General features: G+C 44.1%; 3 protein-coding genes across 5 annotated transcripts in view; 1 reads left to right on the plus strand and 2 right to left on the minus strand.

Moving 5' to 3' along the window:
* Positions 1-180: 180 nt before the first annotated feature.
* Positions 181-12,557, minus strand: abhd8b (abhydrolase domain containing 8b). Of its 2 annotated transcripts, XM_006799729.2 has the most exons (5): positions 12,488-12,557; positions 6,517-7,329; positions 3,353-3,523; positions 2,895-3,111; positions 181-1,864 (listed from the first exon to the last, which is right to left on the minus strand). In XM_006799729.2, exons 2-5 carry the CDS (start codon positions 7,317-7,319, stop codon positions 1,628-1,630), a joined length of 1,428 nt encoding a protein of 475 aa, XP_006799792.1. In that variant the 5' UTR covers positions 7,320-7,329; positions 12,488-12,557; the 3' UTR covers positions 181-1,627. The 2 variants fall into 2 exon arrangements, with proteins under 2 accessions (XP_006799792.1, XP_006799791.2); XM_006799728.2 differs by lacking the exon at positions 12,488-12,557 and having other exon boundaries at positions 6,517-7,478.
* Positions 12,558-13,787: 1,230 nt separating this feature from the next.
* Positions 13,788-16,729, plus strand: dda1 (DET1 and DDB1 associated 1). The gene is made up of 5 exons (XM_006799727.3): positions 13,788-14,099; positions 14,654-14,734; positions 14,836-14,887; positions 15,013-15,074; positions 15,479-16,729. Exons 1-5 carry the CDS (start codon positions 14,091-14,093, stop codon positions 15,581-15,583), a joined length of 309 nt encoding a protein of 102 aa, XP_006799790.1. The 5' UTR covers positions 13,788-14,090; the 3' UTR covers positions 15,584-16,729.
* Positions 16,730-17,389: 660 nt separating this feature from the next.
* ano8b (anoctamin 8b) overlaps positions 17,390-27,349 on the minus strand; it is a 40,097-nt gene continuing 30,137 nt past the window's right edge. For both annotated transcript variants that reach the window (XM_087830762.1, XM_087830760.1), the window contains 7 exons: positions 25,144-25,391; positions 24,701-24,860; positions 24,229-24,618; positions 22,593-22,784; positions 22,288-22,419; positions 21,660-21,770; positions 17,390-21,355 (listed from right to left, as the gene is read on the minus strand). In XM_087830762.1, the coding sequence (XP_087686888.1) occupies positions 20,612-21,355; positions 21,660-21,770; positions 22,288-22,419; positions 22,593-22,784; positions 24,229-24,618; positions 24,701-24,860; positions 25,144-25,391 (1,977 nt within the window). In that variant the 3' untranslated portion in view covers positions 17,390-20,611. The remainder of the gene's footprint in view (positions 21,356-21,659; positions 21,771-22,287; positions 22,420-22,592; positions 22,785-24,228; positions 24,619-24,700; positions 24,861-25,143; positions 25,392-27,349) is intronic.

Genomic DNA, 27,349 nt, shown 5'->3' on the forward strand with positions numbered 1-27,349 from the left:
GGGACGCTGTGAATCCCAGTGCTAATTCGCTTCTATGTTTGTTTGTGTGCAACAATATAACTGTAAAGAAGGTTGTTTCTGAAGAAGATTAAAATGGCAGCTGCTCCAAATGTAGAAAAAACTGAAGATTTATCTTTTATTTTTTTTGAAAATTCACATTTACTGTGATCATGTAAATAATTTATCACGTTTTTCATTGACAAAGGCCAACAGTTACAAAATTTAAGACACACAAGACACAAAGCAGACAGTTTCCTTCTATTTGAATCAAAAGCAACATTTCTTGCTTTGAATCTCAGAAACATTCATCCTAACCTGAAGTCAAAAGTATAAAAAGTCTGTCCTACGAATTTAAAAAATCAAATATGTTTGAAAAGAAAGAAAAGGGTGAGATCTGTGCGCTGTACAGCTGACTGAGGCCCTGTGAGGGTTTGTGAACGCAGCAAATGTCAAGAGTTTAAATCCACTAACGAACCTTTACAGTCACAGAGGATTTAATGGCTTCGTAGTGTTGATTGTTTACGCTGTGGAGTCACAGACGTCCACATTAAACTACGAAGGACTCAAACGCTACAGTCAGTGCACTGCACAGTAACACGTTTCCAAGCTAAACTCTTTTGTGTGCGTTCAGCAGACACAACAACACAACACAGTGTAATAAAGGACACGTAGAAGCTGTTTGTCGGTGACTCTCAGTCAGTTTTAGTGAGGAATGAAACCTCAGAGGTGCTACAGCACCGACACGGAGCAGCACTACACAATAATGTCTGCAAAGACTTTGTGGTGTTCAGCTTGGACGTGTCCTCTGCTGCACTGCTCGACATGCTTTGTTTCCTGCTGCATTAACGCCTCGCTGCATACATGCGATTGTGCTGTTCCTGTAAATGTACGACTCAGTGATGACCTGCAGTTATTGCTAAGTTTAGCAGCGCACACTCGATCGAACATCATTTTCTTGATGTCTCAGAAGTAGCAAACTTACTTTCACTTCCCCCCCTTAAACCCCCATTAATGCATTTCTATTAAATACCAGAAGCAGCTGCTTTCATAGCTACACTGAGCTTCATGCATCAGTGCAGAGAGAGAAGAAAAAGGCCGATGGACGGAGGTCTTTGTTTTTCATCAAAAAACATCTTCCCAATTTGTTATTTCGTGTATGGCATTGTGTTATTTTCACATGCTTACCTTTACAACAGGTAAGGTTTGCAATACTTATGAGGAATAAAAAAATGACTGACTATCCAGCTACACTTCACAAGGTTGAGTCTCAGCTGTGAATTACAGCTGAGACTCAACCAGGAGCCACATGTTCGTGTCCCAGTTTATCATCGTTCCCACTTGGCAGCTGTTTCCATTTGTGCTTCTCCGATCCAGGTACCGTCACTGTAACGCATCAGTTCAAGGCACAAACGCGTCCTCGCTGCCGTGTGTTACATGGCGGGAGTTTATTTGGAATCAGTGACCTCTGCAGAGTGCTCGCCTCCAGCAGGACCAGTTAACTGGCTCATCATCAGGTTTAACAGCTTGCACCAGATGCACTTGGATGCTCGTGATGCACCGACTGGCCGACCTCGATTCACTGTAACAACCAGTGTTTCAGCTCCGATGTGAACCCGCTGCCGCTTCGTTAGGCTTGTTTAGCAGTCGCAGGCCGGGCCTTGCTGGGCTCGGCTATCGCCTGAGTGTTATCAGTTCGAGCTTTAGCGGTCTCTGGACGGGTTTTGGACTCTTTCTTTGGCGCTGGGAGGGTCGGCGGTTCCCAGAGGAAGAACTCGTGCAGGAGCGTATTAACGGGATCCGGACACTCCATCATGACCATGTGACTGCCGTCCTCCAAGACCTTCAGGAACGCCATTAGAAGTATCTGATAAGAATAAAGGTTAGACTCATCACCAGCTTAACACTTTCTGAATGATATTGCTGCAAATAACAAACTACAGTTCAAATGAATGAATCAGAGTCAAAGTGTTAATCCAAACAAAACTTTTTGGTCCTTTTTATTGGGCGGAAAACAACCACACTATGTGTGTAAGTTCACAGAAGGACACAATTTGGCATTTAAATGAATTTCTGTGTCTCTTCTCATGAATCAGCCACTAAAGTTCATTTTGGCTGCTGTTTACCTGAGAATTTGTTAAAGCAGCTGATTTTTTTAAACATGGATGCTGTAAACTGATATCTGACCTGATTTCATATTTCAGCTTGTTACGGTGAATTTGTTTGCAAACTGCTGCTCGTTTAGCAAAGCACTGATTCGGTTGTTTTTCTGGTCACCTGAGAATTATATTTCTAGTTTTGCTTCGATTACCGACCCCTGAGGGAACGATCTGTTTCCTAAGCTAATTTCATCGCTGCGTGCAGAGCAGCTATTTTCATCAGAGAGAAGAACCAGGCTGAAAGATGATCTAATGTTCACCGGAGAGTTCAACTTGAAACACAAAGCAAGGTGATGATTCCTCCAACAGGTGCTTTATCTTATATTACATAGTTATGAAATTATGACGCTCTTCCACGTCTTTGTCCCGTCTTCCTCCAATCACCCCAGCTGGTTGCAGCAGATGGCCCCGCCCCTCCCTCAGCCTGGTTCTGAGGTTTCTTCCTGTTAAAAGGAGTTTTTCCTTCCTACTGTCACCGTAGCGCTTGCTCATTGGCTACCTTACAGTATAAAGCACATTGAGGCAGCTGTTGTTGTGCTTCGTTGCTGTATAAATAAAGCTGAACGTCTGCTTTAATGAAGATTTTTAACTGGATTTTCTTCTTTCCAAACTGGGACACATTTCTTATCCTTTTCACCACAGAGTGATGTTTTCAGTCCACAATGTGTTATTTATAATAACAATAGCTTCGTTAGGAAGTGTGAGACCCCCCCCCCCCCCCCCCCCCCCCCCACTTACTTCTGCCATTCGTTGGTCCTCTTCAACAGGGACAAATTTGTCATGCATGCCATGCACCAGCAGGACGGGCACTGTCAGCTCAGCGTGGTAGACCTCGTCCCCCTCAGGCCAGTACTGCCCGCTCATCATGGCACGCAGCACAAAAGACGACACATTGAAGGCATTGTTCTCTTTCAGCAACTGCTTCTCCCTGGCGCCCTGCCGAGCGAAGCCCGCCCTGCAGAGTAGACGACATTTATACCAAAGAAAAAATTACGTTTTACTGCCTGCACAACTTTTATTTCTTTGTCAAACTCTCTTACTTACACTCTTTCTGCAAAATGTGTAAATAAATGTGCTTGCGTTAAAGCATTTATGTTTAGGAGGCTACAAACCTGAACTTCAGCTGTTTAGAGAAACAGAAAACAAACTGAGTCGTGCCTCCTTCCTTGGAGGATCTTTCAGTTTCGCTGTCTTACTTGAGAAAGCACCAGGCGAGCAGCGGGGAGAGGCAGTGAAGCACACAGGTGGGCAGGTTGAAGATGGAGCAGAGGCTGGGCTCCAGAGCTGTGGGACCGCCGCCGTTGATCATCACCATCTTGTGAATTTGTTCTGGATATTCATGAGCCAGGAAGGTGCAGAACGACACCCTAGACAAAAAGAACAAAAGGCCAGTTACAGGACAGACTGAAACAAAAGGTAATGATGCTGTGGTAGTCATCTTTGAAATCAACTGTTCAGAATTGGCCTTTTTTTATGTGTGAGTCCAAATATTGTGCGTCACTTTTTCACTTGCTCACATTTTCACAAGTCAGCACGTCTTTAAAGTCTGGATTAAATATAGTGTGTAAGAAACTGAGCAATAATTATCACAGTTAACAGCAATAACACCGATTTTAATGGCTATACAGGAAGTGAAAGGAAGTTAGTGTAGCATAAGACCCAGCTAAATAATACAGAGATACAGACAGAATAAAATTTAGCATTATTTATATTCACTACACTCAAAAAAGTATTTATGCACAAAATGCCGACTTCAAGTCATTTGTTTGCAGGAAATTACAGGATTTTTGTTACATACAATGCAAAACACACTTATTAGAATCTGGTCAAAAGAAGTTCACTGGATGGGCATAGATTCAGTTTACAGGTGGCTTTATTTAGGAGGCAGAGTCATACATACTAACTGAAGGCTGGCGGTTCGTGGGTGGTGCCAAATATCCTTGGGAAAGATTCTAAACCCAAGTTAGTCCCTAACCCCAACCAATCACAGCAGATGGCCCCGCCCCTCCCTGAGCCTGGTTCTGCTGGAGGTTTCTTCCTGTTAAAAGGGAGTTTTTCCTTCCCGCTGTTGCCAAAGTGCTCATAGGGGGTCATATGATTGTTGGGTTTTTCTCTGTATGTATTATTGTACGATCTGCTGTACAATATAAAGCACCTTGAGGCAACTGTTGTTGTGATTTGGTGCTGTAGAAATAAAAATGAATTAAAGTTGCTCTCTGATGCATCCATCAGTGTAATTGTTAGTCAGAAAGCACATATGCATAGAAAAAAGTGCTTGGATGAATCATGCAAGTTGTATAAAGCTACCTGAGTGCTGAGTAGAGTAGAAAAGCACTTTATAAGAACCAGTCTGTTTACCATTTATTCTGCTGTATTTTACTCAAAGTTATTATTTCATGCTTATGAGGGCAAAGAATCATTTATTTAGTTAGACTAGAAAGTCCCTTTGAAATTAAATATATATGTTATTCACATACTAAATGTCTATGCTGTATAATTTACACTTGTGGTTTTAATTATAGCTCTAATTATAGAAGTTTAACAGTTCTTCTTAACATATCTTTTGTTACTGTATAGCATGTCCCACTGTATGTTGCTGAACCTTTTGTTTACTGGCAACCTTATTTTCCATAGCTTATTATGACGTGTCTAAAAAAACCTATTTTTAGAATTAGTTTTGAACATTTTTAATTATTCATCCCCCGTGGTCTTTGAACCAGTGTATTTGTTTTTATTGTAGCTTAATTGGTGTTATTTTTGTACTTTTTTAAATTGTTTTTAATGTATTTAATCATTTTTGTGTATCACTTTATAACGGCTGTGACTGTTAAAGTGCTTGAAGTTGGTATAGTATGGTACGGTATGGTATGGTATAGTATGGTATGGTATAGTATGGTATAGTATGGTATGGTATGGTATGGTACAGTATGGTATGGTATGGTATGGTACAGTATGGTATGGTATGGTATGGTATGGTATGGTATAGTATGGTATGGTATAGTATGGTATGGTATGGTATGGTATGGTATGGTATAGTATGGTATAGTATGGTATGGTATGGTATGGTACAGTATGGTATGGTATAGTATGGTATAGTATGGTATGGTCAGTGTTGGGGAGTAACGGAATACATGTACCGCCGTTACGTATTTAAAATACAAAATATGAGTAACTGTATTCCGTTACAGTTACCGTTTAAAAAGGTGGTATTTAGAATACAGTTACTTTGTTTAAATAAATGGATTACACGGCGGTACTTCCCTGTTTCATATTGTGGCGGGTCAGGACTGTTTGGGTTTTGTTTGACAGCTACGTTCTGTTGTTCCAGGCGGCAGCGTTACGGTTGCCATGGTTACAGGGTGACGCTCTCTCTCTGCGTGTTTCCTGGGTGAGAGAGCGCCTGTTGTTGTTGTTGTGCTAAGCTAACAGGCAGAATGCTACAGGTATAGCTCTAAAGAATGTAGCATCATGGGCAGTGTAGTCCGTGCTGCAGGGAGAATGGACTGCCATACCCGTTATGTGTCTGTGAGCGAGGGAGGGAGAAAAAGGAAAAGTACGAGCTGTCATCGAGCAAAAACGGGAGCTGGAAGCATGTAAATATAATAATAACCACTGCAGCCAAGAAGAGTGCCTGACGAGCCCAGCTGTAAGTAAGCTATTAAGACTCGACTGTACACCGTGTTCGTGTTTTCCTCCGAAAACAATAAGTTCGTTGGAGCAGCTTTTCAACGCCTCTCTCTGTCTCTGCTAGCAAAGTTGACCCAGACAACAAAGTAAAGCTAGTTTTCAGCTACGAGCCCGACACAGAACCCACCGTATTAGTCAGAGGTTCCCTTTACTACGGTTCGGAGCCGCGGACCTTCAGTAACAGTAATAAATCACAGCAATAGTACATTCATGTAGTTGTAAACAGCATGATAATATATTAAGTAATCCAAAGTATTCAGAATACGTTACTCTCATTGAGTAACGTAACGGAATACGTTACAGAATACATTTTGGGGCATGTATTCTGTAATGGGATACATTTTAAAAGTAACCTTCCCAACACTGGGTATGGTACAGTATGTTATGGTATGGTATGGAATAGTATGGTATGGTACGGTATGTTATGTTATGGTATGGTATGGTATGGTATGGTAAAATTCTTGTTTTATCTGACTAACTTCATGAAATCTAAATATGTTGAATATTAACTGACATGAAACTGCAGAGTAAATTCTTATATTTAAGAACCTCCAGTAAGATCTCAGATCTTTGCCTGACAAATGACTGAAACAAAGCGGCGCTGAGGTTTCCTGAACACTTCTGGATGACCTCTGGACCGTGTTCTGTTTGAACGCTGTGATCTGGGACTCACCCATAAGAGTGTCCTATGAGGATATTCCTCTTCCGAGCGTATCTCTTGAAGATGATTCTCATATCCTCAGCCAGCGCATAGAACGTGTACGCTGCAGGAATCTGCGGTGCTGAGCTGGCTCCGTGTCCTGCCAGGTCCGGGGCGATCACTTCGTAGCCCAGCCGAGAAAAGAAGTCCAGCTGGCTTCCCCAGATATCCAGCGAACCTCCGACCCCGTGAATGAAGAACAACGCCACATCTGGATGTGTCCCTTTACAGGCTGATATCTTCCTTTCACAGTCGATCACCACAGTGCGCTTGGGCTTCCGCCTGCGCTTCCTGGGTTGCTGAGATTGGTCAGTCTGTTCAGCAGCAGGTGCCTCGCCTGCTGCTGCTGCTGCTGTGTCCGATGCGCCGTTGTTTCCAGCCGTGAGAGAGTCTGATCTCGCCTCAGGAATGCTGACGGGCGGCGACGACTTACCACAGTCCGTCAGTTCTACCTCCATGGTGCTGTTGGGTTCTGTCTCTCCATTCTGGCAGCTTTTCAGCTCTGCGCTCGCCCTGTCACCCAAGTTCTCAATGAACAGCTGTCCGTTACGGTAAACTGTGATTTTTCGTTTGCAGCTCACACTCCCACCAGGCCCGGTGGGCTCCTCCACCACCGGCCTGTCGGGGATGATATGCCGAACTCGCAGAATGCGGCCCGGTTTCACCTCCACAAACTCGTAGCCATCAGCAGGTTCTGAGGTTTCTACAGGAACCACAATATTGGTCGGCTTTGAGGTGAAGCAGCAGAGCAGACCTTCCAGAAAGCTGGTCAGCATGGCTGCCAGTCTGCAGGGAATACAGTCACATAAAAACACACATAAGAAACACAAGCGAAGAGGGTCATTGAAGAGATGCAGACAGGCAGCAATGTGAACCTTTATCATACAAGCAAGCTCTCTAGTTAAGCTAGAATAAGAACACAAAACTGGAAAAATGATTCTCTGCTCATGTCATTAGAAATTCGCTCAGGAAGATGAATATGAGGAGATGAAGACACAGTACACATGCATACATGCATACATGCATTTGGAGAAACAGCAGAGTTAAATAGCAAATATTAACTAAATATATGCCGCATGTCATTTAAGACTTCTCTACATCAACTGACTATCTGGGAAGCTTAAATGTACCATTCAGAGAAATAAACAAGTTCAGGCGCCTTTACAACCCGGCATCTGTTTACAACTTAAAGCCTCGCTGCTTTCTGTCAGACGTAACTGATCACCATCTTTACTCAGCACGGCCTTTCGTGGTATTAATAGACATGAACGGATGGTAATAGCTCCCTGAGTTAAAGCTGTCCACCATGTGATCGCTCTGCAGGAGCAACACGCAGCAGTGCTACTGGCTAAAACCACACAACAACCCATCGGTGATTAAAGGTGCTTTTTTGAAGCGTTGCTCAGAGATTATTGAAGGATATTCACGAATAAAGAAAAGCCAGAGTGTTACTTTGGTGTAAATTAAGCTTATATAGACAACATGCTCTCCTTCTTCTTCTACTGTATATCATATTCTTCAATTCCAATACAACCACCTTTCTACTTCCTCCTTCTTTTGAAACTTCTGCAACAATTTTGTAACTAAATAGCCCCAAAAGGTGTCGCTGTGCATTACACAGGTCCTCCTGCAGTATCAGTTGTTGGTTGATTATCTGCTATGGCAACAGCACAGCAGCCATGCAGGGTCTGCAAGCGTCTCTGCTGGCTGCATTATCCTACCTTCCTCCCTACTAGAAAGGATTATACTCTCAGTCTCTCTGTTTAAGTCCACAGAGCACAATCTGTCTCTGGATAAAAACAGGAAACTACGGCACTGTGCAGAGACAGTTTTATACTTTGTGTGAACTGCTGCGTTTTTCTCTCAACTTTACATCAGCTCCTGTTTTCATGTGGGGATTATAAGCACAACGTAAAACAATATTCCTGCTTGGCTGGCCCTTTTAGCCCTTTCTGCTTATACTGGCACATCCGCTCTCCAAATAACAGTGCGGTGCTGCCTTTACTGACAGGAAGAGGCTGAGAGCGGCATTTTCACATAAGTGAGGGTCGCCCATTCATCTCACAACAAAAGGCATCATTTTGATCAGGCAGAAGGAGTGACGCATTTTATTTCCTGTTCCATTTGTATAAAATACTGGCGAGGCTGGATCATAAAAACATAAAAAATAAACATTTATCCATCTACCACGCCCCCTGTGACATAGTCCGATCCCCCCTCATCCCCCTCACCAGAATTGACATTTCAAATATTGTATAACAAGACAAAACTGCAAACTCATAAGTAACTGAAGCCTTTGATTGAAATACTAAATAATGACACTCGTTCTCTCTTTCACACATGGCAGCACTTCTGCTATTGTTTTGTTTGTATTGAACTAAATCAGAATGCAGACATAGGTGCACACATGAGTCTGTGACAGCAGACAGCCGATCCCTCAGCATGTTTGTGCTCTCTGCTCATGTTGCCTTCATATTGAATCGTTTTTGGCTTTTTAAAGAACTTATTTTAGCATCAACTCAACAACAAACAAATCCTCCCAAACAAAAAAAGTCCCTTCAAATTGCATTATGTTTCTTCACGCCTCAAGTGACGTGGGCCGCAAGCAGTGTTGGGGAGTAACGGAATACATGTACCGCCGTTACGTATTTAAAATACAAAATATGAGTAACTGTATTCCGTTACAGTTACCGTTTAAAAAGGTGGTATTTAGAATACAGTTACTTTGTTGAAATAAATGGATTACACGGCGGTACTTCCCTGTTTCATATTGTGGCGGGTCAGGACTGTTTGGGTTTTGTTTGACAGCTACGTTCTGTTGTTCCAGGCGGCAGCGTTACGGTTGTCATGGTTACAGGGTGCCGCTCTCTCTCTGCGTGTTTCCTGGGTGAGAGAGGGCTTTTTGTTGTTGTTGTGCTAAGCTAACAGGCAGAATGCTACAGGTATAGCTCTAAAGAATGTAGCATCATGGGCACTGTAGTCCGTGCTGCAGGGAGAATGGACTGCCATACCCGTTATGTGTCTGTGAGCGAGGGAGGGAGAAAAAGGAAAAGTACGAGCTGTCATCGAGCAGAAACGGGAGCTGGAAGCATGTAAATATAATAATAACCACTGCAGCCAAGAAGAGCGCCTGACGAGCCCAGTTGTAAGTAAGCTATTAAGACTCGACTGTACACCGTGTTCGTGTTTTCCTCTGAAACAATAAGTTCCGTTGGAGCAGCCTTTCAACGCCTCTCTCTGTCTCTGCTAGCAAAGTTGACCCAGACAACAAAGTAAAGCTAGTTTTCAGCTACGAGCCGACACAGAACCCACCGTATTAGCCAGAGGTCCCTTTACTACGGTTCGGAGCCGCGGACCTTCAGTAACAGTAATAAATCACAGCAATAGTACATTCATGTAGTTGTAAACAGCATGATAATATATTAAGTAATCCAAAGTATTCAGAATACGTTACTCTCATTGAGTAACGTAACGGAATACGTTACAGAATACATTTTGGGGCATGTATTCTGTAATCTGTAATGGGATACATTTTAAAAGTAACCTTCCCAACACTGTTTAAATATCACCTGATTAAAGTCGTCCCTATTAGTGAGTTTGCTTCTTGCTAAAGTTCCTGCTCGGGCCCTGGGGTCAGAGACTGTGACTGGCTGTTATATAACATTGCATGCAGGTTAGACACAATCACAGCAGGACTGGTGCCCAGACAAACAAGTAGAGACTTTAATTCGGATTTAAAACAACTGCATTAGCTTCACTGTTGCTAGTCTCACACTTCTTTATTTAATCAAGTGTATTGTTGTGCTGCACCATTAAAGATCCATAGCATTTGCTCACATGTTTGACACAACTATCACATGTGGACTGAAGCTTTGAAATGTGTTATGTTAGTAAGTTATACATTTTTATAACCAGTTTGTTGTAACTACAAATTCATCAAAGTGATCATTAAAAATAATTTAAGCAAAACAACAACGAAAATCCATCTCTAATGATTTGGGTGGTGGTCTTCTTCTTCTACTACTACTAATAATAATAGGAGTCTTGTACCTGGTATTTAAAGCTGCTGGTCCCATCCATTCACTAAACACAATCAAAGCTCTTTGAATAGACTGCTCACTGTCTGATGCATCAGGTGAAGCAAGTGCCAGAAGGTTTCTCTTTTCAGTGTACACTAGAATGTCAAATAAAATCCTTTTCGTTATTTACACCGGATGACCGGTGCGTCTTCAATGACGGAGCTCACCTGTACATAGCGACCTTCGTCTTGCCTCCTGCCAGAAATCCTTAAACTACTTTATAATCTGAATATTTACAGTCCGCAGAAAAAAATGGGATAAACACACTAATTAAATCAGAAGGCTTACCTTTCCCTCAAATTCCGTCTAATTTTTCAGATTGTTTTCTCGTCAAGCATCGGGGAAGTAGGAGAACTATAATCTGTTGCGGTCAATCCAGTAATCTAATTTATCTGGATTTTGTTGCCCTGTCGGTAGCCTCCACATGGCGGCCAGTGTCGACCGACTGACAGCGCATCTCTTTGTGGGTCACAGGTAGATCCACATATCTGCGCGCTCCAGAAACTCCACGTCCACGCTGAAATATCTGCGCGTGCGCTCGGAAACCCACCGGAGCTCCGCGGATGCTTTTAATCCATCGATAGCTGATCGGCTTACAAACACCGTTGGCTCCCGGTGCTGTTAGTGGGAGTGAACACTTGTCCCCTGCTGCTATGTAAGGGGAGACTGCAGTAGACGATTGGAGAGAAACCTGTTTGTCCGGCGGGAAAAGTGCCAGTGAAGTAAAACTGATTAACATTTAAATCAATTTAAAAAGCAAAGAAAAAGAAACTTAAAGAAAGGTGTGTGTGTCGGTGGGGGGGCAACGATACCCGCAGCCTTTCTAAAATAAAATAAAAAGTTATTATAAGCATAAATGTTTGAACAATTAACATTAAAAATCTTGTTGGTTGACAAACATTTAAGGGCATGAGGTGTTCCTGTGTGTGTGTGTGTGTGTGTGTGTGTGTGTGTGTGTGTGTGTGTGTGTGTGTGTGTGTGTGAGAGAGAGAGAGGGGGGGGGGCACACCCACTGGCACACTTTAAGACAAACACTCAGTCCATTCTTCCTTGCCACCTTTCCTCACCGCTTCCTCTTTGTTTTTCTTGCATCTTGTCTGCTTCTCTCTCTCTCTCTCTCCCCCCCCCCCCCCCCCCCCTCTCTCTGCCACACTCCTTTGTCTCTCTCTCTTCTTTTGTTGATCAGGAAAGCAAATTAGCTGAGCCACAGTTTCCCTTCGAATGTGGTCAATTTCTTAGACAGCCTTGCTCAACAAAACCATGAATTCTTTCATTCACTTCTAATAACACTTCCTTCACCTCACTTTTAAATAACTCTCACCAAGCATTTTGCCAGCTAGATTTTACACTGGTTAACTTGAAAGGTCAAATTCTGAAAGTGTCTTGGTTTGAATATCAATGACAGGGACGATCGTGGCTCAAGAGTTTGCAGTTTGTCTTGTAAGCGGAAGGTTGCCGGTTCGAGCCCCGGGCAGTCTCGGTCGTTGTGTCCTTGGGCAAGACACTTCACCCGCAACGGTGCCCTCTGACCACCACCTGTAGGCAACCTACTGGCCCGGTGGCGCCAGTGTCCGGCAGCCTCGCCTCTGTCAGTGCGCCCCAGGGCAGCTGTGGCTACAATGTAGCTGCCATCACCAGTGTGTGAATGTGAGTGTGAATGTGTGGGTGACTGAATGTAGTGTAAGGCGCTTTGGGGTCCTTAGGGACAAAGTAAAGCGCTATACAAATACAGGCTATTTTACCATTTCAAATGACCCCTCCAGTTAATGAGAAGTCATTAGCACAGAACATTCAGTTCAGTTAAATTCAATTCAGTCTCATTTATACAGTGATCCTTCAAGAAAACAGTAAAAGAGCTTAAATACCTTAGTTTGTGAATCTGAATACTCTCTCCATCTACTTAGCATTTATCCTCCAGCGTGGCTGCCCCGTGGCTGCTGTTGCTATGTAACTAAGCCACTCAGTCAGTTATAATTTAAGTGTCCCTGTTATCCAGAAGCATCTAAATCCAGATATTTTTCTTTGTCTTTTTTCTTGCACAAATCTTCTTAAGTTACAGTGAAAACAGATGTCATACAAATAATATTCTCTCCATCTTTGCATTTTTTTTATGTTTTATTTTATTTTTATTTTATTTTATTTTTTTGTCCTTTTACATTATACAGAGCTGCTGTGTAAGTTGCCATGGCTGTTGTTGCTATGTAACTACTTGTAAGGAGTCCAAGGAGGCAGGTGACAGCGAGGTGGGAGAACATACAGAAACCAAGACCCAGCAATCCACGAGAAACCGGACGGACTGGCAAATCCACTCACGCACGGTAATAATTTACATCTCCTTTAAAGTCTATGATGTTACGCAAGAGCACTGTTTAAGATAAAGAGTACAATACTGTGACTCTTCAACTGTGCTTCTTAAGGCCCTACCATCATGTGATTTAAATCTCATCTCCTGGACAAAGTAAATACTCCTGCCCTCTTTACTCATATGGATTCCTGATTGATTGAATTAGAAGAGTCTGGGTGTAGACACAGCATACTGACATGCAGTCTTTAAAATAATTCATTATATTCTTAATGTTAATGTTGCTCAGTCTTGTATATTTATTATCTGTTTATTGCATTTGCTTGACTGTTGTGGGATTTTGTATGACAAGAATAAAGATATTGTGGAACTTTGATTTCAGTGATTGCTGTGCACCCATCATAAATTAGATATTTCTTATGATACAAAGAACAATTTTCCACTCAGATTTGAAAGGATTTAAAATGCCAACAACACCTGAGTGACTTTGTGTTATGAAAACCCTTTTTTATCCCTAGTTTTCAATTTCTCACCTTTCAATCTGAAGTTTTCAACTTGGTGTAAACTTGCAACAAAAGTCAAAAGAATTAAATAGTCCTTCAGTTTTACTACAGACACTAATAAACATTGGCGCGTGCAGGAGATGCGTGCGCCCACATGATGACATCAATCTTGGACTCCATCTCGGATCAATAGCGGCTGATGGTTTTCATAATGAAACTCAATGAGGGAGAGCAGATTGCCTGGTCAATGGTTTAGGGAGGGGCTAAATTGTGTTGTTTTTAACAATTGGTTGTCCGGTCAAGCTACTATCACGTGGGGTTAAGAATAAGCCAATAAGCGCTACTTGGGGCGTGGCCTAGAAAAGCGTCGGTGCCATCATGCTAGCTGAAGAAGTCCCGTGTAACTAGCTTTGCGAACTCATGTACTGAGCGTTTTGGTGTCTTGGCTTTTTTATGCGCGTAGTGTCATTTTTTTCACAGTCACTGGGAAGTAAAATGGAAACAGCAACTTGTGTTTGAGGACGGTGATTTCTGCTTTCGAAAAGGACGTAGGACAGCGGTCTCGGTTTCCTAGCCTGTAAGCTAGCGCGGCCATCACGACCAGAACAACACACACCAAGTCCACAAGTCGGCGTTTGGCAGTTGGACGTTTCTGCCACTATCATGGAGAAGGTAGTTCGCATACCCCATGTTTATTACTGTGGTTTAAGCTGTATAGCTGGTGTCATAAGGCATGCAGTAATTGTAAGCCAGCTAACCGAGGCTACCGGCTAGCTGCTAGCCACACCTGCTCCTCCTGTTGGTATTCAAGGCCGAGCCGGCATCGATTTGTGCTCTGAGCCGCTCAGCTCTATCCTGCCCATTTGAAACCTCTTGATAGACACTGTGCGATATTGCATCCACTTTGAAGGTTAATGGCGACGTCGAAGGGCGGCAGGTTTGTTGTCGTGAAAGATGAGGTAACGCCCTGAATGCTGTATCCAGTCATCTGCAGGGACCTGTCACCTGCTCAGCAGCATCTGCATTAAGAGGAGCACACCTACACTCGTGTCGGTGGTGATGATTTACACTGTTGCTGTCAGCCGACACGAGTAAACTACAGCAGTCTGTCTGCTAAAAGTCAGATAATTTCAGACTTGCGATCTTTGGATGTATGAAGTCGAAGATGAAAGACAAATGAAATGAGAGCTGCAGAGTCTAACAGTCACCTCACCTTCTTTCCACAGGCTGATTTCTTGAAAGGACTTCCTGTCTACAACAAGAGCAACTTCAGCAGGTTTCATGCAGATTCAGTTTGTAAAGCATCTGTAAGTAGCCTTTAAAATCACTTGATGCAGTTTTTTAAAGGTTTGTTCATGTCTAGAAGGCACAGCTCAAATTCACAGCCTCTTTCTGATCTCTCGTATAGAACCGCAGGCCCTCCGTGTACCTACCAACACGCGAATACCCCTCTGAACAGAGTAAGTACAGTTGAAACTGTAAAACTGCTGTGGTGATGTTTTCAAATGCTTACTAACGGTGGCTAAACTAGCACCCTATGTAATGTGTTTTGTATGTAAAACATGTCGCCTGTGTTTGTTTACAGTCATTGTTACAGAAAAAACCAACATTCTCCTGCGTTACCTCCACCAGCAGTGGGACAAAAAGGTGAGCATGTGCAGTTCTTTCATTTCTCTCATTTGGCAGAGACCACATCCTCAATTAGGGTTAGAGCTAAGAGTTGACAGTATTTCTTGAATGGCAGATGAAATAAAGATTTAGATTTTAAACTGCAGTTTGGGGAAGGTCTCAGTAAAGAGTGGCAACAGGTACTAATGCAAGAACCTCAATAAATGCTGTGTATAATGTAGGAAGGGAAATATAGTGATGGAATTGGCAGGGCTGAGTATGAGCCGCGGTCCCACTCCTGAAATTCAAAAGTCTTTGTAAGGAGTCTTTATTAGGTCTCAAATAATCACGTGCTGTAAAGCAGCTGTTCATCTGTGCTTCTGTCACTGACATGTGTTGAAAGAGAGCGAGGCTGATTTTGCTGATTCCTGTGTGTCAAACAGAACGCAGCAAAGAAAAGGGAACAGGAACAAGCTGAGGGTGACAGCCCGGCGCCCCCGAGGAAGATCGCCAGGACAGATAGCCAAGAGATGAACGAGGACTCATAAGTGCGCGTCCGAGTGTGTGTGTGTGTGGGTATACATGTGTGTTTGCATCAATAGGGTATAGCCAATATAAGCAAAACCTTAGGATAATCCCTCCTGCATGCAGACTTCCTGGTTTTTCCTGGACTATAGCAGGATGTCTTTCCTGGCATGAAGTTAAGTCACTCCAGAGAGAATTCCGGGAAATTCCCACTCACAAAGCCGCCATTTACAGTGTATGAAAATAACGTTGGTAGAAATGATCTCAAGTCGTGGAGGCGAAATCATTACTGGTGTTTTGATTGTGTTGGCTCTTCCCCACGTGGGCCAGTACACATGTGTATGTTTGTGTGCATGCTGAGCTGTGAGTGCGGACGGCGAGTGGATCGTAGGATTACGATGAGACGGACTGGACAGAAAATGTCAGACACTACTCTTCAAAATGTAACTGGTACAAGACTCGTGTAGCCTCTCTGTCACCCGGACAGTCTGTTCTGATTCGTGTGAGTATTTTGTTACTGTTTTAATTTTATTTTATGATGTTTTTGTTGTTGTTTGTAAATGGCAATGAGCTTCCTGCCAGCCACAGTGCCCACCATCTCAGTTTCACTGCCCACTCTGCAACCACACGGGGGCATTGCGACTTCTTTTCCACACTGTTTGAATCGACAGAACCAAGAATGCACTGTGAAGAACAGCACAAAGTAGAAGCGACTCTTCCGGACCCCCACCTTTTTAAACGTGTGGCTTCTTTTGTTTGTTTTATGGTGAATATATGAATATCTGTGTTCTATCCTGGGACTCGTAGGATTAATGTTGTCGGCGTGGCTGAGAAGCAGCGTCACGTCTAGCACCTCCCTCTGGCTGATCGAGGCGAGTAAGAAGGGGATTCTCTCTCTTTAAGTTTTAGCAGATCTTTCACCGAAAGATGTGAAGAAAAAGAAAGAGCTGTTACGTCTTAATAGGAAAATACAGAAATGTGAGATTTCATTTTTAGTCGCGCAACTTTGGCAACAGCACAGACGCTAAAGAGAAATGTCTATAGTAACGTGTGGGAAGGAAAAGAATGCATAACGTGTGTAAATACTTACAGTAGCGTATCCAATTTAGTATCTTTGTGTCTGCCTTTTTGTAAAAGACTACAGAATAAAGTAGAGAAGAGCCCCAGTGTCCAGTGGATGTTATCTTGCCTTGCATGTTACTGTTTCAGTGGCTGGATGTTATAATCCTGGACCAGAAATAAAGTGTTTGGGGGGGCGGGGGGGTATTTTGTGTGGAAGGTATTAGCCGAGAGGCCTTAAGACTCGGATCCAGCTCAGGGCCCGGGTTAGCGTCACTGCTCGTCTCATCTTTGTGACAGCTCTGGTTGGTGTTTATTATTTTCCTCCCTTCTCGATGGAGAGCTGGCTGCTGCGTTTAGAGTATTATACTTTCAGCCATAGATGCACAATAAACATGCACAGCAAAGTGCAGCTGCCATCCTGCCTTGTTCCTTGTATGATTCGGTTTGTATTGGTGTCCTTACACCCAAAAAAGCTTTTCTTTTCTGTCCTTTAAAAAAATCGTTCTTATCACTCCCCGGCTGAGTCACGACGTAACCTCCTCTCTTTCCTGTTTTGTGGGTCGACGGTGCGGTCAGTCATCTTCATATCTACACTGTAAATACCCCGTCTTGTTATTTCAAGTATAAAAACCTCATTATGCTTCTGCTCAGACTGTTCTACACCACCCGAAGCCTTGCCCCACACGTGTTAGATCACATATGTTCTTTTTAGCTTTGCTGAAATAAAACTGGATTAAAACACTTTTGGTTTATGTGGTACTTCAAAAACTTTAAAAACACATGGAATGCATTTGAAATAGTTTTATTAACTATTTTTCAGGTCTTACAAAAATATGACAAAATAAATTAAAAGAAATAAATAATCCCATTTCCCAGTATTTTTCTTTAAAAGATCTTTTTTTGTACAGTGGTACATTGGAAGAGCGTATGATGTCGTGTATGTGAGGCTTCCATGAAAACGTCTCATCTTTGAGGTTCGGGCTTTAATGTAGCTGCGGTGAGTCTCAGCTGTTCACTCTGAAACACAGAAACATTAATACGTCCATCCAGTCCTTTTCTGCTTATTCCAAACGAGACAGACGACGTCCGAACTTTTCAAAGAAGCTGTTCTGATAAAGAGTCCGAGCTTCTGTCCTGATGCAGGCGATGCCTGCGCCGTGACGCTGCTGTTCCTCCAAACGTTACAGATCTCCGTTGCAGAACATGTTTCACTGCAAAAACGAAAAAAGTAACAAGCCGATGTCTGTTGTGATGCTCTTCAGCTTTACCTGAATAAGGTGGGAATGCACACATGGAAGTGACCTCCGCTCGGCATCGGCGGATCTATTCAGCGCACCAGTTCTGCTTCTCTGTGGGACTTTTTCAAACGATGGACGCACCATGAAGTCATTTATCCCTGAAATCCTGATGCTGCGAGAAGATCAAGGGTTTTTAATGAGACTGTGCTCAGCTACGTCGTCAGATCACACACGCTGATGATGTCACGTTTCTCTTAGCCTCGGCCTTCTCGATTTACATTTATAATGAACAGTACCTTCCAAATACTCCTAAAAAATGTTAACATGACTGCACAGACTATTTCGGTATTGCATTTAATGTCAGTAAGAACTTTTTGCCTTCCGGAAAGAACATTTTTCGTCTCTTCTGCAGGCATGTGAGCAAAAAATGGCCCAGACTTCTAAAACGAACACGTTAAAGCTGTAACAGAATACAAAAACCTGTTAAGCCGATGCAGGTTTAAATAGGAAACAGGCGATCTGAGAGAGCTGACACTAAAACATAAAGGGAAAGAAAATGCATAGAGTCTGGGTGAGGATGATGCGGTGGAGTTGGGGTTTGAGGTTGGGTGGGTGTCGAGCTTTAGTACTACACGTCAACTTCAACGCGGTGTTATTGCCCAAATCCTCGCCGGAGGTGAACGTGTGGAAATGCATAGTTAATGTTTCCGTATCTCGACTGTGCGGCGGCCTCTCAATCCTCTCAGTGTCTCATGTCATCATAAACTTGACTGCTTTAATTTTGCTGCCTGTGGTGACTAAATAACCAGCGGCTTAACACCATCGTTTTATGTGAATAAACTGGCGCCACCTTCTGGAGACCCTGCAGAAGTGAAATACCAGCTAAGGGTAGATGCTGGGCTCATTGAAAATACATGGATCATGCAAACAATATGCAAAGTACAGACTGTGAAAAAGTTTTAGGCACTCTGAGACGTTTGTATGTTTTTGTAAATCACATGATGCCATCCTGCTTTTTGAAAAATGACGATGACCTAAAATGTATCTTCAGTGAGAAAAGGGAGTCCTGCAACACATGCATTGGTCCCTGCAGAACCTTTATGGTAAATGGTAAATGGCCTGTATTTGTATAGCGCTTTACTAGTCCCTAAGGACCCCAAAGCACTTTACGCAACCTGTCATCCACACACACATTCACACACTGGTGATGGCAGCTACATTGTAGCCACAGCCACCCTGAGGCGCACTGACAGAGGCGAGGCTGCCAGACACTGGCGCCACCGGGCCCTCTGACCACCACCAGTAGGCAACGGGTGAAATGTCTTGCCCAAGGACACAACGACCGAGACTGTCCAAGCCGGGGCTCGATTTATGGTGATGTCATCAAGTGAGCCAGTAAATGCATGAAGAGAGACAGTCCGACTGCAGAGAAGGATTCTGGGTAAGATGTCATAATGACTGAGCGACTGTGTAGTCAAATGAAGCTCTCACTAATGTAGGGTTTTTCTATTTACTGAACTCCTGTCAGCTAAACTGACATATTCTCACATATCTTAGTGCCTAAAACCTTTACAGAGGACTGTACGTCTTGGGTTAACAGTATAATCTGAAAAGTTCTGCACTGGTTAATAAAAAGGGAATTTCCATCTTCTGCAAATAAAAACAGCTGTTCAAGAAGAAAACATGAATATTTTGAAAGCTCGTTGCTGCCGACTGCGTGCACCACGTGAAAGGGGGAAATGACCAGAAATGCATTTTTTGCATAATGACGAGGCAGGCTGGTGTGGGCCCTCTGTGCCGAGGTGGTTTCTATGCAGGGCGTCGGGCTTTAGTGCAAATGTTACGTCTTTAACTCTGTGCTCGTTTGTCTAGCTGGAGTTTGTGGAATGAGGCACCATCTGTGTTTACAAGGCGCTCTGCGGACTCGGATGGAGAACAGCACGCAACGGGCATCTCTGCTCCTTTTCCTCGAACATCGCTCGCTCTTCCAAAATACTGTGATTTTTACGACTTACTAAGCTCGCCGCTTTCTATCGGAGCAAACCGGGTTCTGCAAAGCTCAGACCTCACCTCTGCTTTGAAAATAAAGCTGGTGACTGTTAAGGAGGGGCTTATGCGATGATTGACACTTAATAAACAAAAACACTGACTCATATTGCTTTTCCACTCTTCAGCTTCAGTACGAAAGCGAAGGGCCCAACAACTCGCCGCAGGTTAAAAATGAGACGATTTCTAACGATCGCTTGTGTGGTGACAGCTAAAAAACACTCAGTAATTATCTGATGTACAATCTCTAATCCGTTCGTACCGCCATGTAAGCTTTTTTCCCTTGAGCTCCTCCCCTCCACGACAGACTGTTGGTGTGAAGCCACCGAGATGTTTACAATTTCTGACCAGAAGAAATCAGGAAACAAAGCTCTGCTTCAAAGGCGTAAAAATATTAGAAACGCAGCTCATGCATTTCTTTATGTATTGCAGACAAGGAAGAATTTGAATATTTGTGTGTGTGTGTGTGTGTGTGTGTGTGTGTGTGTGTGTTCGGTCATGAAGGGCTTTCGTCTTTCTTACAAAGCCTGTTTTTTTTGTTTCTTTCTCTATTTTCTTTTTTTTGTCTCGCAGCAAAGAAAGCGAACCAGAGCAACAGTCTGGCCTCGTCAGCTTCTCCTGCACCTGTGAAGCACAGAGGGCAGGTCAGGCCTCACAGTAAACACGTCACCTGTTCAGGTGAGATGGAACCAAACACAAGTTGCGCTAGATTTTAAAACCAGCCGCGTCCAAGTCTGACGAATGTCCGTTCTCTGCGCCTTCCCCTCCGGGTGAGGGGATCTCGTCTGGAACGCCATTCAAGTCAGACCGGGAAGGCTGTCTTTCCGACGTCTGCGATGATGACGCCTCTCCCGACCTGGGCAGCGGAGCTCCGTTCGTGGAAGTCCCTCCCTCGGATTTCCCGAAGTTAAACAACTTCCCGGGGTTGAAGGCTTTATTGGGTGACTGAGAACGCTCCTGAGAGCTGCTACCTGATAATGACGATGATGACGGCGCCGCTGTCGCCGTGGCGCTGGCAGATGCGGTGCCGGCGGCCGCAGAAGCCGCGGCGCCTTCCCTCTTATTCTCAGGCGACTTGAGGAATTTGAAGCTCAAGAAGCCGGGCAGTTTCGGCTCGCTGCCCGTGGGTGACTGTGGGGAGCGGGCGCCACCCGAGGAGAACTTGCTCTGCAGCGGGATGATCTGCTTCAGCTTCATCACGTTATTATTGGCCAGCAGGGAGCTGGGCCTCTTGGGCTTGTCCGACCCGCCGCTCCCGCCTCCGCCCCCAGAACGTGATTTGCTGCCGTGACCTTTGTCGTGGTGGTGATCCCCCGAAACGTCGCCTTTGCTGTCGTCCCGCTCCCTCTCCCTGCGAGCCATGTGCTCCGCCTGCCTTTGCCTCTCCTCCTCCTCCCTCTTCCTCCTCTGCAGCTGCTGGTAATGCTGCTGCGCCTGCCGCTCGTGCTTCTGCAGAGGAAGGGAAACGTTCTCACAATGCATTCGTAAAGAATCAGCAGTAGTCAACTACTACACCACTGCAGCGCGACTCGTCTAAAAGCCCTTACTGCAGTCAGAATCTTGCATTAGTGCTCCTGAGGCAGCTACAAGCTAATCTCTTTCCCTGTGTCGTGCAGCACAGCTGACAACCTTCACAGTAACACAGTCATTTTGCTACAATATCAAAGCAACTTTAGTCATTTATTTCCAAAAAGAAACAACTGCAGCATCATAAGGTTAATGAGGGAGACTTCTTCGAACTCCCTGAAGTCACCTTAAAGGCCTCCCTGCGCTGGTAATCCAGTTTAGCCATCTCCTCTTTGACCCACGTAGGAATGTCGGGAATAGCCACATGGATGATGTATTTCAACAGGATGGCAAAGTGCTGCAAACAGACAGAGAGGTGGAAAACAAGGAAGGTGAAGTCAAACAATTATAAAGTAATTCACACACAGTAAATAGGACACGGTGCCTCAAACGTCCTCTTTAAGCAACTTGTCACTTGAGGTCATTCTTGCAACATTTGGGCTCAAACTTCTTTATCAGGCCAGCACAGAGCTGCAGGCTGTTGACCTCTGTGGATGCAGACGGCCGGCTCAGTGAAGCGCAGCCTGTTTCTAAATATGTTACAAGCTGTAGCAGCAGCGTTGTGCACAGACGGTTTCAGGTCCTTCGTTCATGCGTTTGGTGAGTTAAAACTGGTTTGTTTCCTGGGCTTCTACTTCATTACAACGTGTCATGAAAGTGAAATCTCTGTGTTACACAGTTTACCGACTGAAGAAGTTGTTTGTTTGTTCTGTTAAATGTCCATCTCAGTCTTTACAGGTAAGAAAACTGTGTGACGGGAAAAGACTGAACGAGCGCCGCTGTGTTTCAGACTGAGCAGGAAGTAGCTGCGGTACCTCGAGGATGACGATGGAGATGATGGCCATCTCAGGGCTGAGCCATGGAAAGAGACGCTGTAGCTGACCACACTGACCAATCAGGTAGCAGTTCACTATGATGGCAATCAGGCCCATGGCTTCCATCGCAGTCTGTGAACGGGAAAATAAAAGGTTTCCATCTTTTTCTGACTTTGTGCTTCAGCCAGACTCTGATTACTGATGAACTTGATTAGATTGTTAACATTAACGCCGTTTGTGTGTTAATCAGCTCCCCTTGACCTTTAATTTATCACTTTTAGACGTTCACACAGTGCATTTCTTACCTGCCACTGGCCGATGCTCTCCACACGGACTCCAAAGGGCCTCTGCAGGCCGGTGCAGAGCTTAAAGGCATCACTGCGGATCTCAATGATGTTGTTGATGAGAGCGCACATGGCAGCCAGAGGAAAGGCAGAGGAGAAGAGCACCACGTAGCCAAACTGGACAAACATCTCCTGGTAGTCTTGGAAAGTGTCCTAAGAAGGACAAAGTGGAGCAATAAGCCAAATGCAGTCTGTGCAGTACGTGACTACATGGCTGCCGCGGACGACGCTGCATTTTCTGTGGACTAAACTCATTTGTAGATGAGATATAATAAGATATGGCAGTCATACAAGCATTTATAAGTTCTGTAGGATTCATGTTGTAGTTCTAGGATTCAAATTTTTAAAGAGAATAACAGAGAACGAGTCGTTCTGCCTGTAAACACCAGACGTTTAGAATGAACTCATGTTAACGACCCAGGAAACTTTGGCTTACATCCACCGAGGTCTGCGGGGATGATTATCACACGTGTGGTGTACAGTCAACATATTAGAGGTGGGAATCACCATACATCCCACGATACGATATTATTGCAATTTTTTACAATATTTTGCGATATTCAGATTCTGTACATAAAGGTAAACTTTATCAATATTCATTTTCTCTAATATCAAAGTCTCACACTCAGTCTTTCTCTCATTTCAGTTTGATTGTTGACAAACTGAACGGTTTGTATTACAGTCTAGTCCAACTTAACTGAATCAACCATCTGGTACAATTATAGCTATTCTGAACTATGCAGTTTATGAAAACTATGCAGCCCCTTCAGCAACTGAAGAATTTGAAAGTAAATTAAAACAAAATATAATTTTACATTAAATAAAAAAGTTTTAAACTTAATTAAAATAAAACATGTCTTAAATTAAAATAAGTAAACTGTCATGTTTATTGCTGCCATAAAAAAGTGAAACACATTTGGACAGTGAAGGAATGTCAGGATTCTTGCTCAGAAAAAGGATCAACATGCTCTGAAGTCAGAGCACAAAAACCTTTTTGTAACAAAGTATCGATTTCTGCTGTCCCTGTATCCATACATTATTAGCAAACAAAATATCACCATGCTACACAGTATCCATTTTTTCCCCCACCCCTACAACATATGCTACTTATAAAGTACCAATTTTATAAGGTTCAAAATATCACATCACATTTGACTTGGTTGATCTGAACCTCAGTGATAATAATGCTGCACTGAGCATGTAAAACTATGCAGGCAGATAGTGATTGTAAATATCACGTTACTCAATCACCTCTGATCGCTTCTTCAAATGAGGTCAAACTTTCAAGAAAATCTCTGATCTTTAAAACTATACTAAATACTAAATATCACACTAGAGTTTGGATCCAAATATGTCACATTTGACCTCTGACCTCACTTGCATTTCCCTTCTGTCAGTAGTCTAAGGAGCTTGGAAAGACCTCTCATCTGAGAAGCTTCTTCAGTTCTAAATGCGACTGGTGGAGAATCCCAGATTTAAGCCCTGTGGGAGTGTCCCAAAGAGTGCCATGGACCCCCTATTGATCCTCTACCCAATCACAATCAGCCAAGGTGTCAGTTGAGCCGTACGTGCAGGGCGAGTGTATATGTACACTTACTGAGTACGTCTGCATGCAGCTCTCCATCTCCGCCTGAGTGAGCGTGGTGCTCTCTCTCTCCTCTGGGGGATCCATCCACGATTCCCTTTTCGTTTTCGGCTCGACCCTCTCGGCGCTCCGGCCTCTTCTTCTGTGACGCAGCGACGTGCTGCTCTCAGATCCAGAAGGCAGCGGGCTGGCTGCGGCGGCACCGGCGGCAGCATCGGCAGCCTCAGCCCTGCCCCCGCTCGAGTCCTTCACGTCATGAATTCCGTTGTCGTTGTCGTCGTCGTCGTCGCACATTTCGAACACCGAGGCCGGGTCCATTCCCTTTTCCACCATGGTGGGGCTTCCCTCCTCCAGAAAGCTGCTGTCCACAGGGGGCCCGCTGCACGCCGCCTTTCTGTCCACCTTAACCACAACATTGCTGATCAGTTACATGATTCAACCTCTAAAGCGTGAATGTGCTGACGCAGGTCACACGGCACTGTACCTTCTCTATGAAGCTGACTTTCCTCAGCTTCAAGCCGCAGTCGATCAAACTTTCCTCCTCCGTCTCTCCTTCGCTGAACCTCCCGCTGTCAGCCTCGTCCTTCTCAGCTCCCTCCTCCTCATCAGGCACTCCACATCCTCCGTTCAGACACTTCTTTTCCCTGAGAGCAGGTGAAGAGACAGATAAACGTCAGAGTAACTGTGCGCCAACCTGTTCTGGCGGTCTGTGCACTCGGTGTCTGATAGCGATGAATCATAACTGCATGCGGTGCGTGAACAATAGCGGAGGACGATAAAGTGTCGTTCTGTCTGCACCCGAGCAGCTCTGTTTGTAGTGACTAACGCAGCAAGTGTTGGTGTGAATGACAGCTAAACACATGAACGCCACGGTTCGCCGCACCGACACAGTCGGATCTTTCTTTACTGAACGGCTCAGAGCACCACCTTCTTTCTGGCTGCCCCACTCCAGGCCTGGTGCCCCTCAGTCCGGGTCCTGGCATGGTCTGGTCAGTGGGAGATGCCATGGCTTTTCCAGCTGCCAGCCGGGCGTATTTCAGCAGCACCGACAGCAGCAGGTCCCACACGGCTCGCAGCGTAAGCTCTCCCAGCTTGTGACGCTCATACAAGTAAGGCTGCAGCACCTCCTTAACGTTTTGAAGGAACTGGCGTATGATGAGTAGAGTGGCCAGCATCTGACAAACACAAGGCAGAGAAACAGCTGCAGCACCCACAGATCACAGCGCACTGATTGGAGCATTTAAAAGAAACAAGACAGGATAGATGACAGTGGACAGAGTGCAGGAGGAGCAGCGAGAAAGAGAGAGGACTTAATAAAATAAGGTGAAAACATTTCAAATAAAGACACATGTATGCAGACTGTGCTCAAGGCAAGCTCCGCCCGAATGGTTCCCTATTCCAAGCAGTAGGAAGGACCCTGTAGGACCCTCAGCAGCCTCTCACCGACAGACCTCGCTGCACGCGGCAACACGAACGAACCACCGTTCTCAACTAAACTGCTCCACCAAGCCGAGACACAAAGTGACGCACAAAAGTTACAGCTCCGCCCCGTGACAGGCTCGAGTGAAAAGCTCATCAGTCTTGAAACTAAAGTTTCTTTAGACGCAGCAGTCAAGACGTGCGACGGGCTTATTTGTGGACAGCTGACTAGAAACCTCAAAGCTGTCCTGTTTCCCGGCTCTGTCACTGATGCTTCATGCAACAGGAGACGCTGCGGCACCCACGGCCCGGTCCCTCGTCTAAATACTTTGACCTGTGGGCGAACAGGAGGCGTCCAGAACAGGAAGTGACGGGAAGCAGAACGGCTACAAATAAAATCATTTCATTAGTTTTAATCTCATGCGTGAGTCCAACACGGACACAGTTCTTTGTTTCTGAAAAAGTAATCTGGAAGAAGATTAAACAGGTAACTGAACTCAACTATACTCTTATCATTTTGGGATTCGTTACCATTTTTTAATAAACCTTCATTTAGGTTTGATGTGAACGTGTCTCTGTCTGTGCACCAAGTATTTATTTAGCTTTACAAAATAAAGTTGCTTAAGAGTTTAATTAATTAATCTGGTTAAAGTCAGTGATCTCCTGGTTTTTACAACAAAAATGTTTCTTTGTTTCTCTGATCTTGTCAATAAGCACAGAAAAAAAAACTGAGTTGCATTAAACCATAACTGAGGTTTAACAGTTAAAGCCAAGAGTTTAATGTCTTCAATCATATAACACACACATGCAGAGGTTAGACAGCGACTGCATCACCACAACGCTCACAATCCATTATTGCCTTTAATCTGAAAGCAGCTCTTTCAGGTCAAACACTGATGCACAACACGCTGCGCAGAAGATGCTACAGCACAGAAACAGAGATAATCAATAATAGACAGCACAGGGACTGAGAGACGGAGACGCTGCTCTCTGATTGCAAACATATCTCAGACACATAACAGCTGACGTCTCTCTCATCAACTGGAAACAAGAAAAGTCTCACGTGTTTTAAATGATTTTAGCCTTTCATGGTACTTCCAGTAAATCAGAAAGCTTTACCGACATGTGGAGAGCCTGAGCTGTGCTGGTTTAAACTGGGAAGTCAGCTGACATCGAGAATCCGAAAGGTGGAGTAGATGGTGAGAAGCTGAGGGACAAGATGACTCACAGAGGGAAAAAAGCCCAAGAAAGAAATCCACAATTCCCATCACAAGGAATACCAGGAAGACTGATCTTCAGATGAAAGACCCAATAGAATAAGTATGAAGAGGCGCGTTTTGACAGTTGATGTCATTGAATATTAGGGCTGCCACAAACGATTATTTTGATAGTCGACTAGTCACCGATTATTTTTGCGATTAGTCGACTAATCAGATCATCATCCATTGGAGTAAAACATACAGCTTATTGCACCAGCAGCATCTGCTCTTATATAACTATCATTAGCTTACAGCTTTAAGTGTTTAAGGTATGTGCTAACTAAAAATAAAGACAAGATGATAGTTTATTAAATTTTAATGAAATTTGCAGATTGTTTCGGTGAAGTTTAATAAACTCCTTGCTATCTAAAATATAACAGGACACCGGAGTAAATTCTCGAGCATCTCACACTTCTGATAATCAGCTGTCTGCTTGACGTTTATTCAGCTGTGTA

The sequence above is a fragment of the Neolamprologus brichardi genome, chromosome 17, assembly GCF_056152115.1.
Source record: "Neolamprologus brichardi isolate AB-2024 chromosome 17, ASM5615211v1, whole genome shotgun sequence".
Lineage (NCBI taxonomy): Eukaryota > Metazoa > Chordata > Actinopteri > Cichliformes > Cichlidae > Neolamprologus > Neolamprologus brichardi.